The 14,742-nt window shown below is 32.8% G+C and overlaps 1 protein-coding gene across 2 annotated transcripts; it reads left to right on the forward strand.

Moving 5' to 3' along the window:
- The first annotated feature begins 9,937 nt into the window (after positions 1–9,937).
- LOC127252719 (uncharacterized) lies at positions 9,938–13,146 on the forward strand. Of its 2 annotated transcripts, XM_051277020.1 has the most exons (4): positions 9,938–11,604; positions 11,804–11,850; positions 11,934–12,095; positions 12,865–13,145. In XM_051277020.1, the coding sequence occupies exon 1, from the start codon at positions 10,011–10,013 to the stop codon at positions 11,304–11,306; it is 1,296 nt and encodes a 431-aa protein (XP_051132977.1). In that variant the 5' UTR covers positions 9,938–10,010; the 3' UTR covers positions 11,307–11,604; positions 11,804–11,850; positions 11,934–12,095; positions 12,865–13,145. The 2 variants fall into 2 exon arrangements, with proteins under 2 accessions (XP_051132977.1, XP_051132976.1); XM_051277019.1 differs by having other exon boundaries at positions 11,804–12,095; positions 12,865–13,146.
- Positions 13,147–14,742: the final 1,596 nt, after the last annotated feature.

Below are 14,742 nucleotides of genomic sequence, written 5' to 3' on the forward strand. Positions count from 1 at the left end.
GACGCAACATCAATGCAAATCCACAAAACATGTATCAACAATTCTAAATCTAATATAAATTTTCGAAAGCAGCAGACAAACTAGATTTCATCCTTAAAATTAGAACTAATCTCAAATCAAAAGCATTAAGAACAAGTTTACCTCTCAATTAAAGAAGAGATCACAAGACAAAGATCAGCAGTGAATACGATGACTGAGGGATTGACGCTGGCGAGGTTCTCGTCGGACAAGGCAATGGTTGAGTTGGGGCGAATCCGCCGTCAATTGGGTGAGGTGAGCGACACTGACATTGGAGTAGAACTCGTTGGAGTTGGCGGCGACGGCGAGGTTGGGTGAAATCAATCGCTGGTGAGTATGTTGGACGGTGGAGAGAGGGAACAAGGTGAGAGAGATAAGAGACGAGGGAGAAAGGCAATGAGGATGGCTGGGTGTGCGTGAAATTGAAGAAGATGACGGAGATACACATACTTTTATTGAAGACCACTTTGTGTAATTTTTATTCAATGACTTGGAGTCAAATTTGATTGCATCGACACGTCGTATTTAGAAGTTTTTTTGCACTCATATTTGCTCTAAGATCGGATTTTTTTTTTATTTTTATTTTTTGTCTCGAAACAAATCAAAGCCAACTAAAATAAGCCCACAAGAAAGCTTGTGTTTGCATGTGCATGGCATATTATGATATAGCCAAGAAACCTCGACCCGATATTATTGCATATTGTTTGAATTTAAAAAACTGTTTACATTAAATGAGATTTGATCACAAATGTTATAACTTACAACAATAATGGTCGGGGAATTTTGTCCCCTGTCATCAAGATCTAAAGGGTGGAGGTATCCATAAAAAGACAATTTTATATTATATCTAAGCACATAAAATCTTTCCCTTTTTTTTTTTCTCTCATTCTTTCTTAACATTTTAAAGTAAGTTTTCTAGCATATTCTCCCCTTAATAAGCCTTTCCGGAATTGTCCGGTTCTTGTTTGATGTTATTCGCAAGAGCTTTGAGGATCATTCGATGGACCATGAATCAGAATGACTGATTACTTTTAAAAACTTATATGAGTATTAATTTATATAAGAAGAATGTCTTGAAAATTTTTTGAATAAATGCCGTTTTTTGCAAATATTATTAAAAAAGGAAAATACTTAAACACAAATATTTTTAATTATTTTATTATTTTTAAAGTAATTTAAATTACCTTTAAACAATAAGTTCTATATATAGAAGGGAAATTTTTTTCAATTATATAACTTTAAAAATACTGTAAATAAACAAATAAATTAATAATCAATTTGGCTACATTGTTTTAGTAGTGAAGCATTGCATTAAATCAATTGTTATATAAATAAAAAGCATAAACACTTCCCCGTAAGGAATAGTCTGGTGGTGTAGGGGTTGGACGTGTGAGATGAGAATATATATATATATATATATAAGCACCACAATTTTTAGTAAATTTTATATTTATATATTATCTATATTTTTTATATTATGGAAAATCTTGCAATTTATTTTTTCAACCTTTGAGGTCCACCGATAATAATGATTTGACATGATCCTTGAATGTAAAAATACATCTAGTCTCTATAAGTCTTATTCATACAATTTTTAGTGAAAATATAACTATAAGCCAAGATCGGGTTAAGATTATAATTTTCATTTGTCATAATTTATACATTGTTTTACAGTCTGAATATTTGACGATGAAAGGTCTACTCGATTTGTAGAATGAATTAACGAAGAAATTTGGACATTTAAAATAAATTAATCTCCTGAAAACTCGAAATGATTGACTTAACTTGCGTTTGCAAGGATTTTAAAATTGCAAAGGAGTTTAATTCTGTTATCCATCATATTATATCTCATTTAAAATTTTGCAAAGAAAATGTAATTGAGAATGATAAGTTGAAAAAGACTTTACCTTTAATAAAAAAAATTAAAAAATACTCACAACTCATAGTATATCTTTTATTAGTTACGTAAAATAATGAGTTATCGATGAAAAGTCATTGGTCCAACCCATTAGTTTCAGTCCATTTTCTAAAGCAAGCATAACATTTTCAAAACAAGTCCCATTAAAACTAAAATTAAGCAATTTTGGTCTCATTATAAAAAAAATCATCAATTCTAATCCTAATATAAACTATCTTAATCAATTTTAGTCTCATTTTTATAAAACTAACAATAACTGCTGACGTGGACGTAACAAATCGTGATGTGGACCAAAACGGCCGTGTTAAACGAGACACGGCCGTGCATATATAATCATCACTTACACGTCGGTTGTTACTCCTCCATTGAAGCATCTTCTCTAATCTCCCAGCTCAACCTCAACAACTTTGCCACGCCAGAAAACTCGTGGTTGGCTTTCCGGCATCGTTACCGTCCATCTCCCCCTCTGCTCGTTCTTATTGATCTCACCGGCTATGATATCCAGTATCTCTTCCTCTCCATCCATATCTTCTCTCTCCTACTACCACATTTTAACCTTCACTGGAAACTGTAAGATGTGACCTCGCATAACTTATTAATTAATAGTATAAATATAATTAAATTAATAATAAATTTAATAATAGATTCAATAATAATAGTAATAGTAATATTATTATTATGATTATGATTATGATTATAATAATTATTATTAAGTGGTACGTGGTCTAGTCAAATTAAAAGTGGTTTAAAATTACGTTATTATTATCCCACGTTGATAGAACGTGGGATAATGATTTTTTAACATTAGGATTCTGGTCCTTCATCTGCCTATAAAATGTCAGAATAAATTCATTTTATCACCAAAAAATAACTTATGTGTTCTGGCATTGAGGCTAAGAGGGAGAAACCATAAGATTCAACTCATCGTCCTAATCAGAAATCCAACTTATCGTTCTGTACATGAGAATGGTTTCGAATTAAGGTCAGTATGCATGGATATATATTTAATAAATCGTAATTGCAATAATTTTGTAAGAATCATGAAGTTCAAGGTTCTGTGAATTGTTTGGTTGTATTTAATTTTAAACTCACATATGGTATCAGAGCCGTAGGTTTTGAACTTGTGAATTCTCCGATTAATTGTTGAAATTATAAGGGTAGATTTTTCACTGCAATATGTGATTATTTGATCTATGAAAATTTTATTTATAAAAAAAAAAAATAATTATTATAATATCAATTAGATGATAATACACATATGTTTATGATAACTTTGTTATTTAAAGAATAATAATAATATTTGAGATATATGAATGATGATATTGTTATGAGTTGTTGAAAATTATATATTTATGAGATTAATTATCTGCTAGAGTTTATATTTAATTTTATATGCCGTTGTTATTATGTAAATTGATCACCGTATATATCAGATTAATAAAAATATTAACGTATCATTTTAGGATATGTTTATGTATATGCTTATATTTTAATTAATCACTCTTAAGGATTAAATTTAATAAAAATATATTATGTGATTAGTTTATCCATAATTAACTAAATTTTCATCCCACAAATTATGGAGTATTAGAGTATAATCATCCGATTTGAATTTATGTACGTATAATTCAATACGCATTGAGGATAAACCAAAATAAATAATAAATAATATATTTGTAGAATTTTTATTAATTAATTTGTTTTCCTACTGCATGCTATTTAATTAATACATAATTATGGCTATAAATTATTTTAATTAGATTCAAATATATTATTAAATTTGGTATTTAAATTATGATTAATACAATTAAATTTATATAATTCTGTTTGTGAATTGTATTAAATAAATTTAGATATATTTGAATATATTATTTAATTTAATATATTTTGTAGTCTCGTAACTAGACTCCTTATCATTTTAGTCCCGCAAGTGGAACCTGCCGCAAATTAGTCTCATAAGTGGAAAATTTTCGTTGATTTAGTCCCCCGACGCTAGAGACGTCCGCGTGGCTCGCCGAAAGCCACGTGTCCGCCAAGTCATTTTATTTTTATTTTTTCATTTTTTTTAAAATTTTTTTAATTAGACCAAAAAATAAAAATAAAAATAAATTTTAAATAAATTTTTTTTAAAAAAATAAAAGTAAAAATAAAAAATAAAATCCACATGGCCTCCGACGAGCCACGCGGGCGTCTCCGGCGCCAAAGGACTAAAACACAAAAAAATTTCACTTATGGGACTAGTTTGCGACATGTTTCACTTACAGGACTAAAATGATAAAGGGTCTAGTTACGGGACTAAAAAAACAGTTTACCCATATCTAAATTATGAATAATTTGTTAATCACCAAAGTGATCATATTAGAAAGATATTTATGTAGATATTAAATTAAATACAAAATTTACTTACTCATTAGAATGAGAATGACATTATGTTTTAATAATTGGTAAATTAAAATTCATTAATTATAAAATATTTAAGGATCAACCCATAGGTAGATAAATTATTCTATAATTAAGAACATGATTGAAAATTACTGAAGTACTTTCGTTAAATGTGCAAGATTATCTAAAGATGACATGCATGTTCAATTAAAGGGCATTAATTGTGTGAATTATGTTAGCGTCAATTATGTTTAATTACTAAGTTGTTGTTCACCCAAAGGAGAATTGCAACGTACATTTATTGTTTTTACCTTAAATCTGATTTGGAACTAAACGTGATTTAGTGAATAAAAACTCTGCTTACTTGTGGCATAAACGTTTAGGGCATGTTTCCAAAGAAAGAATTGTAAGATTAGTGAAGAGTGAAATCCTTCCGGATTTAGATTTAACTGATCTTGGTATTTATGTGGATTGTATAAAAGGAAACCAAACAAACAACACACACAAAGAAAGAAGCTACAAGAAACACACAGCTTCTTGAAATAATACACACTGATATTTGCAGACCATTTGATGTTTCCACTTTTGGAAAATAAAAATATTCCATCACCTTCATTGATGACTTTTCATGTTATGTTTATGTCTATCTATTACATGGGAAATCTCAGTCAGTAGACGCTCTAAAAGTACTTATTAAATAGGTTGAAAAACAACCAGATAGAAAAGTGAAAATCATCAAATCTGATAGATGTGGTGAATATTACGAAAAATATAATGAATCGGGTCAATGCCCGGGTCCGTTTTCCAAATTTCTTGAAAAATGTGGCATATGTGCTCGGTACACTATGCCAGGTACACCACAACAAAATGGTGTAGCTGAAAGGCGTAATCGAATACTCTTGGATATGGTTAGAAGTATGCTTAGTAATTCTTCACTGTCCATATCTTTGTGGATGTATGCACTTAAAACTTCCATGTACTTATTAAATAGGATTAACAGTTCCTAAAACTCCTTTTGATTTGTGGACTGGCAAGAAACCTAGTTTAAGGCACCTGCATGTTTGGGGTTGCCCGACAGAGATAAGAGCTTATAATCCACATGAAAGAAAGTTAGACTCAAGGACGATTAGTGGTTTCTTCATTGGTTATCCCGACAAGTCTAAAGGGTATAAGTTTTACTTTCCTAATCATAGTACAAGAATTATTGAAGTTGGAAATGCAAAGTTAATTAAGAATAGTAAAGTTAGTGGGAGTCAAGAACCTCGAAAGGTTGACATTCAAGAAGTAAGGGTGCAAATTCCTGTACCACTGACTCCTAATAATGTTGTTGTTCCACCTGTTATTGAACTTCCTAACACTGGACAAGAACAACAAATTAACGAACAATTAACCCACAATGAAGATAATGAACTTGAAGTAGATGAACCACGTGAAATAGTATTTCGAAGGTCTGAAAGACAAAGACGCCCTGCTATTTCAAATGATTATAAGGTATACCTACAAGAGTCTGAATGTGATTTAGAACTTAATGACGATCCAACTTCATTTTCACAAGCCATGGAAAGTGATAATTATAATAAGTGGTTAGATGTCATGAATGATGAGTTAAAATCTATGAAACATAATGATGTTTGGGATCTTGTCGAGTTGCCTGAATGTTGTAAACGAGTCGGGTGTATATGGATCTTCAAGACCAAACGCGATTCAAATGGCAACATCGAAATATACAAGGCCAGACTAGTTGCCAAGGGTTTTCTAAGAAAAATGATGTTGATTATAAGGAGACATTTTACCAATTTCTAAGAAAGATTTGTTTAGAATTATCATGGCTTTGGTGGCTCATTATGATTTAGAGTTACACCAAATGAATGTGAAAATAATATTTTTAAATAGAAATTTGGATGAGAAAGTTTATATGGAGCAACCTGAAGGTTTCTCCATTACATGAAAGGAAAATACGGTGTGTAAACTTAAGAAATCAATATACATGCTTAAACAAGTTTCCTAACAATGGTATCTCAAGTTTCATGATACCATAACTTCTTTTGGATTAAGTATAAACACCGTCGATAGATGTGTGTATCTGAAAGTCAGTGGGAGAGCAAGTTTATTTTTCTGATTCTATATGTTGATGATATCTTGCTTGCAACGAATGATCTTGGTTTATTATGTGATACCAAGAAGTTTCTCTCTAAAAACTTTGAAATGAAGGATATGGGTGAGTCATCCTATGTGATTGGAATAAAATATTATGTGATAGATCACAAAGATTGTTAGGATTGTCTCAAAAGGCATATATCGACAAAGTTTTGGAGAGCTTCAGAATGGAAAAATACTCTTCTAATGTCGTTCCAATTCAGAAAGGAGACAAATTCAGTCTCATGCAATATCCACATAACGAATTGGAATGCAAACAAATGAATGAAATTCCTTATGCATCAATTGTGGGAAGTCTAATGTATGCGCAGATTTGTACGAGGCCGGACATCAGCTTTTCTGTTGGAATGCTTGGCCGATACCAAAGCAATCCATGATTAGATCACTTGAACGCCGCAAAGAAAGTGTTGAGATACCTACAATTGACAAAAGACCACATGCTTACATACATACAGAAGGTCTGATTGTCTAGAGGTGGTTGGTTATTCAGATTCTGATTATGTTGGATTTGTTGATACTAGAAAATCCACTTTTGGATATTTGTTCCTACTAGCCGGAGGAGCAATATCATGGAAAAGTGCAAAGTAGTTTGTCATAGCTGCGTCCAGTATGAAAGCTGAATTTATGGCATGCTTCGAGGCCACAGTTCAAGAAAATTGGTTGCAGAACTTTGTTTCAGGGCTTGGAATAGTCGAAAGTATTACCAAACCGTTCAAAATTTATTGCGGTAATTCCGCAACAATATTCTTTTCAAAGAACGACAAGGACTCCAAATGTGCCAAACATATGAATCTAAAATACCTTGCCGTTAAAGAAGATGTTCAGAAACAAAATATGTCAATTGAGCATATTAGCACCAATCTTATGATTGCGGATCCGTTAACTAAAGGATTGTCTCCAAAGACATTTATTGCACATGTTGAAAGAATGAGCATTATGAATGTAATTTGATGAACATTATGTTTATGTATTTGACATATCGAACTCCTTTATGCATTGTTTTTTAAATTGAATATTTTTCTGTTTATTTATTTGTGCGCATGATTTTTTGAACAAGATGTAGTCCATCTTAGACATTAAAGTGGGTCATTATCGATGTTTCCAATTATGAATGAATTAAGTAGAAAATTAGTATGTGGTACATGGAATGAACTATGTTGATTCATTGACATAAAACCGCCATGACTCATATTAGTATATACTTAAAGAACGATGTTAGACTTGTACCAATAAAGTTTATTTTTTTATTTAAACCATGAAGGTATATTCTGTCACTCGGCCAAGTGAAAGAATGTAAGAAGTGACATCGTATCACTTATTAATTAATGATTTAAATATAATGAAATTAATAATAAATTTATTATTATTATTATTATTATTATTATTATTATTATTATGAAATGGTACTTGGCCTGGTCAAATTAAAAGTGGTTTAAAACCACGTTATCATTATCCCACGTTCTATTTTTTTAATGTTAGGATTATGGTTCTCCCTCTACCTATAAAAAAATCAGAATAAATTCATTCTATCACTCACGAAAAAAATAACTTACGTATTCTGGCATTGAGGCTAAGAAGGAGAAACCAGAAGATCTAACTCATCGTCCTAACCAAAAGATCCAACTTATCGTTTTATATATAAGAATGGTATCGAACCAAGGTAGTATACATGCATATATGTTTAATAAATTGTAATTGCAATAATTTTGTGAAAAGCATAAAGTTAAGGTTACGTGAATTGTTTGATTGTATTTAATTTTGAACTAACAGAAACAACATCTGCGGAATCAACACCGCTATCTAAAATTTCCCCCTTAACCGCCAGATCGCCTAACAGTTACGTTAGTCGCAGCACCAAGATATACACCAACATCGTTGACGCCGTAGCGCAGCCATTGCCATCCGATCGAGCGAAAGCATTCCTTCTTCTTAATTTTGTTATGTCGGTTGCCGTTTGCTTCGCCGCTGCGCTGTTAGCAGCAACATGAGTGTAAAGAAAACTAGGAATCTGACGGCCAGATTCTTCACCATGTCCGTCATTATCGGCCTTGGTTCCCCGCCTCCCGCTCAATCCCTAATATTGTAATCTTCATCTTCATTGTTTTTGTGTTTCTTCTTTTTCTTCTAATGGCTACATAAACTTTCTCAGCACTTTATTGCAACTGTTTCAGTTTTGATTTCTGCTTAGATTTCCCGTTGGATTGTTGTTGCAGGAATAACACTCTATACATACACAATAAAAATTGATTATGATGGGAGGAAGGGAGAAGAAGGGGAAATGTGCATAGAAAGATTGGGGAAATTAATAGCAACGCATGTGTGGGAATTGAATGGATGAATCAATCCTTATGGCCTGCAATTAAGAAACAATACACGACTTTTCCGATAAAAAAACAATACACGGCCGTGTGGTGATTTATTACGAACGTGTTTTAGTGACGTGTAAGTAGACCTGTTAAACGAACCGAGCCGTTCATTAACTTGGCTCGGTTCGGCTCGATTCGGCTCAGTTAAAGCTCGTTCGCGAGCGTTAACGAGCCGAGCCGAACAACATAAACAGGCTCATTTGATTAACGAACTAGTCCGAACTTTGTTCGCAAACATTCGTTTAAATAATATATTTATTATAAATATTATATATACATATAAAATTATAATTTATAAATAAATAAAATATTAATTTAAAATATTTAAATAAAATAATTTTAAATTTTCTTTATAATTTATATATAAATTTAAAAAAAACAAGACAAACGAGCTCGAACGAACTCGAACGAGCTTAATCGAGCCTAAACGAGCCAAATACGACACGAGCTCAAACAACAAAAATTCTTAACGAGCCGAACTCGAACACCACAAACGAGCTCGAAAGCTTAACAAACAAGCCCGAGCCTTGTTCGCGAACGTTAACGAACACTTAAATTTTGGCTCGGCTCGGTTCGATTCAGATAGTTAATAGCTCTACGTGTAAGTAATGATTATATATACATGGCTGTGTTTTGTTGAACACAGTCATAGTTAGTTTTGTAAAAATGAGATTAAAATTGATTAAGATAATTTATATTGAGATTTGAATTTTTTATAATAAAACTAAAATTGATTAATTTTAATTTCAACTGGACTTGTTTTGATTTTTCCCTTTTAAATAAGAAAGTATATTTTTATTGAATTATAAATATATATTAAATAATTAAAAAAATCAAATAACTGAAAATATAATTATATTCAAAATTTGCTCGATATGACGATAAAGGAAAAAAAAAGAAATAACACCCTTACATGTACATTGAACATGCCCCAAATGAATACGAAATTGGCTGTCTATGTAATACGGTCGTGTTCAAGTTAACCCGGTTCAACTCAAATAAATTTTAATTTCAATGAGAATAAAAAATTTTAAATTGATAAAATTGTAATATAAACATCACAAAAATAAGTCTTTTGTTCTATAATTTTGTAATAGTAGAAGAAGAAGAAAAGCCTTTTGGGAAAAATCTCCAGCGCCATCATATCTGTCTCACCGTCTCCTTCTTCAATGAAGCTCCTTTCCTCCGAACCGAATCCCGCGTCAATCGCCTCATCAAACTCGCCACCGAGGAAGAGGACTCGTGACTTGCCCAATATGTTCGATTGCCATTGCTGCGGCCGCCACGCAGACCGCGACAGCCCTAAAGATCGCCCTCAAGTCTTGGAAAGCGTCTGGCGGATCGTCCTCCTCTGCAAGAAATGTCGCAAGGCTATTCAATCTGGTGAGACTTGTTCTTATTGCTTTCAGGCGACGGGGACTTCGGGAGATCTTTGTGAATGCACCGTGTGCGGGCGCAAAATTCACAAGGATTGCGTTAGGTGTAACGGCGATCACAGTCCTTGGCGCTATTCGGGGGCGGAGTTGGATAGGTATGGGGTTTGTGTGGATTGCTGGGTTCCTAATTCGCTCAAAAATTCGTCTAGGGTTTGCAGGAGGAGTTCGAATGAGCGTAGGCTGAAAAGTAGGACTGTCAATAAGCATTTGTCAAAGGTTGAGAAGAATGCACAATGTAGCCGTCAGGCATCGAAGAAGAATGAGGAGACGGAGAATTTGGCGGATTTGGAAAACAGTGAGTTGGATTCATTGGGTCAAAATAATAAGAATTTCAATTCAAATTCTGCTACAATTGAAACTGCATCACAGGTGAATCAGTTGCAGGGAACTATGAATAGTTTGTTGAACTGTGTTTCAAAGACTAGGGGTTCAAACAATTTGGAGAATGAAAAATCTGGCTCAGGAGTGAAGAAGTTTGAGGCATGTGCCAATAATTCGAATATTGAATTTGATGGATTTGGGATAGAAGTTCTAAGTTGCAGTCACAAGCAGAAGAAGGCATGCCTGGTAAATGGTTCTGGTGATGTATTTGATGGTTCGAGCAATGTTCGCAGATTGAATGTTGGATTATTATCTTACGAGCAAGATAGGGAGCAAAAGAAATGGCCTTTAAATGATGAGAGAGCTGGGGATTCTGAAGGTAGCCGTCGTAGGAGCAATACTGATGTGTTTGAACTTTGTGAAATGTTTACAGATTCTGATAGATTTAGGAAAGGTCTTGTGTACAAGCGGGACGGGAGAAGGAAGAAATGGCAGCTGGATGAAGGGAGCAGTGTCGCGCTTTCTAGGTTTGGTCGGGAGCTTTTATGTTACAAGCGCACGAGGTTTAGGAAAGCGACATGCCAAGTAAATGGTTCGATTGGTGTTTATAATCTGAACAGTGGTGAGGGGTTACGTTCCGAATGGTTGACTTACAAGCGGGATAAAAGCCGTAATAAATGGATATCAGCTGGGGCCCAGTCTGTCTAGTCAGCTGACCAGTAGAGTGCGTCGATATTTGAGATGGGATTAAGGCGGGGTTTCAATCAAGAACAGTGCTGATGCATCGGATAATTCTGTATATAAATGGGTGAAAAGAATGATAGAGCAATGGAGAACTGGTTTAGCTAAATTGGACCGGCACTTAGACATTCTGTTGTTTTTCGCTTAACAGTTCCAGTTTCGAAACTGTCTGCTGTTCCTGCTTATTTACTGTGAATTTCTCTACCAGATCTAACTTGTCTGATGTTTGGACTCCTTTATCATCATCTGCGCAAAGCAGTGAACGGTATCTAGTGTCTTAATATAATGTAATGTTGTTTGTAATTATTTCTGTGTTTGTTTGTGATTCCTTGCCTAAATCATTGTGCGCGCTATAAATTTAGGGGTAGTTGTTGCCGCTTTTGATTTTGATTTGATTTTTTACGCTGCGAAATGATTTTTACTTTCCTTAAGTGCTGGTTGATTTATATGATTCTGATATGCAGGGTATCTATTTTCTTTCCAACAAGAACAGCGCTGATTTTGCTATTAGGTGCGCTTGAATCGGAAAATCTGGGTATAAGATTGGTCATTATTCGTGAGAACCTAAGTAAAACTCCATGGTATATATTATAGGAAAAACTGAAGCTGATATCAGCTTTAGTTTTACATTGGTCGAAATTCTTGGAGACATTTTGTTGGGATGAAGTGGTCTTGGATCATTGTTGCACATTTGGGAAATCGCATAATAAAGTTGGCGTCAACAACCAAAACCTAAGGAGCCGTAATGAAAATCAGGTTAGCAACAATAACTCTAGTTATATAGATGATAGATCCCCTTTACCCTTCTTTGACTTTTCTGTAACTGGATGATTGTTCTTCCATTTTCATTTGTTTGAAGGTTGGAATCTGTCTAATTCCAGTCATTTTCTTTCCAGTTATAGGATATAATAGTTTTACAAAGTAATTTTGCAGAAAGTGTCTTAGTTAGATTAGCAATGGTATTTATTAATCGATCTTGAAAATTTAGCATCATTTTAAGTGAGGATTTGAAAGCGAGGTTGATCGAACTCTCTTAACTCTGCTGAATCCTAAAAGCAATTTGTTAAGACTTTAGACCCGTATGACTGAATTCTAGAAAAACCTTCCAACTTGTTACAACTGGAAAAAGTTGCGATCGCAATGTCTGAACTGACTTTAGGTCTGTGCCAAGAATATAAATTTCACTTCCTTTTAATCCATCATAGTTTTCGACTTTGTGAGATATATTCCTTGTTAGATTTGTGATTAAAATACTTTACCTGTACTCATAAAACAAATAGCTATTTGCTTGCTATTTACAATATTCAATATATTAGTTATATTGCAATTATGACATCTTCAGTTTATATGATTGAAGCAACAATTCAACCATTAGTTCTTGAACTGGTGAAGTTTCCGATTTGATGACCAGTTTGATTTTTTGACTTTATTTATTACTGTTCAAAGAAGGAAATAGGAGCATTGATGCATAAGGATGAGTGTTGTTCTGTCATATTGATTGAAATGATTATCCATTATAAACTAGATGTTGCAGCCATGTCTCTAGTTGAAGACATTTAAGACTGCTGTATTGCACGTGGAGCAGAGACTAATTTGTCCAAGAACACGGAACATCATCAATAACTTTCCTGATCGGTAAGTTGATTAGCTTCCCTACTTGTCCCATTTCTTATGAAATGAAATGGCTTAATGTGATCTACTGCTGTCCGAGTGCATTTAAAATAACTGAAATAAACTTTTGAAATAGTTCTAATGGTCTTGAATTTTTGAATTTGATCAAGCTTGTGATTGGGTGGAAGAAATTGCTATCTATGTCTATAATCTTGATTGTGTGATAAATTTATAATCTTTAATCAGAGTTTCAGATATTATAATTCTATAAATGTGTATCTTGATTCCAGTCTGAATTATTCACATACTTTAAACACATAAGTTCGTGTTTACTTCACTATATGGGGTTAGTTAATCTTCCTTTTCGTAAATATATGATGGGGATGGATAAAATAGTATATTAGTTGTAATCACTTATGTGGTAACATTGAAATAGATAGTTGTATGTATGTATGTATGTCTGTAATGTAATGCAGATGATCATCTTCAAAATCAAAACCGTTACGCGGGATAAATATGCGATTTTGATTTTGAACTAATAATAGAATAGAGCAGAATTGAGTGACTGTGGCTGTGCTTGGGAGTGGCAATCGATCGATTGATTGATTAAGAACAGTAGATGAATAATGCTAAAGCTTGCATGTATTCTTCGAAGATGGCACTACAAGTTCATCCCTTAGGGTGTGTTTGTTTAGGGGTTTGGATTTTAAGTTGGGATTTGAATAGTACAAATTTTGAATTTGAATAGTTGTATGATGTGATATAAATAGGTGTTGATGTGATGTTTTGAATGTAAAATCGATTTTTAGTATAATATAAAAAATAAAAAATAGGTGTTTGATTTGATGTTTTGGGGGAAAAAAAATGAAATGAATAGTATAAATCCAATCAAATCCCCCAAACAAACACACCCTAAGTTGTCTCTTGTGTAGTGTGTTGTTCTAGTGCTTAGAGCTCTTAAACGACCGAGCAAGCTCGAATATCGGTTATTCAAGCTCGACTCGAACTTATCATCTATGCAAGCTTGGCTCGGCTTATTAAGAATTCGAGCCAAAATAATGGTTTGAGCTCAGCTTGTTTATAGAAAAAATAATTTTCGAGCTTGAACTCGGCTTGTTTATCTCTGTAAACAAGTTGGATCGAGCTTATGATAGTTTAATAGCTTTAGAGTAGTGCTTAAAGCATAATTGTTCTGTCGTGGATTTGGATTAAATGAGCTGTGTTGTGTTATAATAACATGAAAGTAGTTTTTTCTTTTTTTGTTTCATGGTGATCTTCTAATTTCTGTTTTGATGTATTCTTGTAGGCGTTTTAGGGAATTTGGTGCTTGGGAAAAATAGGAAGATTCATAGTTAGAAAATTGAAATAAACAAATAAATAAAGCTAGCAAATCCATGTGTTTATTGATAGTTTAGTACCAAGAATAAAATTGATAAGAAATGACAATAATGTATATATATATAATAAATCTTTGAGAATAAGAATTAAATTATTATATTTATTGGTAAAACATCAAATTCAATTGAAAATTGAAAAAAAAAAAAAAACTGCAGGATTTGATTAATCGATCAAGAAGAAATGGTAATTCGACCAAGTCTCTTTGGTTTATGGATTTTTTTTGTTTTTGTGGAATTGAAATTGTAGGTAGGATTTATATTTTTTGGGATTTATTATATTTGAGATTTGGAATTTTATGTTTGGTTGGTAAAATTATGTGGGATTTATATTTCTGATTTTTTTTTTTTTTTATATGAGTTGAAAAATTTGAATTCTTTATATTTTAAAGGACATA

The sequence above is a fragment of the Andrographis paniculata genome, unplaced genomic scaffold, assembly GCF_009805555.1.
Source record: "Andrographis paniculata isolate CXL003 unplaced genomic scaffold, ASM980555v1 Contig46END, whole genome shotgun sequence".
Taxonomy (NCBI): Eukaryota; Viridiplantae; Streptophyta; class Magnoliopsida; order Lamiales; family Acanthaceae; genus Andrographis; species Andrographis paniculata.

Coding starts and splice junctions, on each gene's coding strand:
- LOC127252719 (XM_051277019.1), top strand. CDS start 10,011: ATGAAGCTCCTTTCCTCCGAACCGAATCCCGCGTCAATCGCCTCATCA.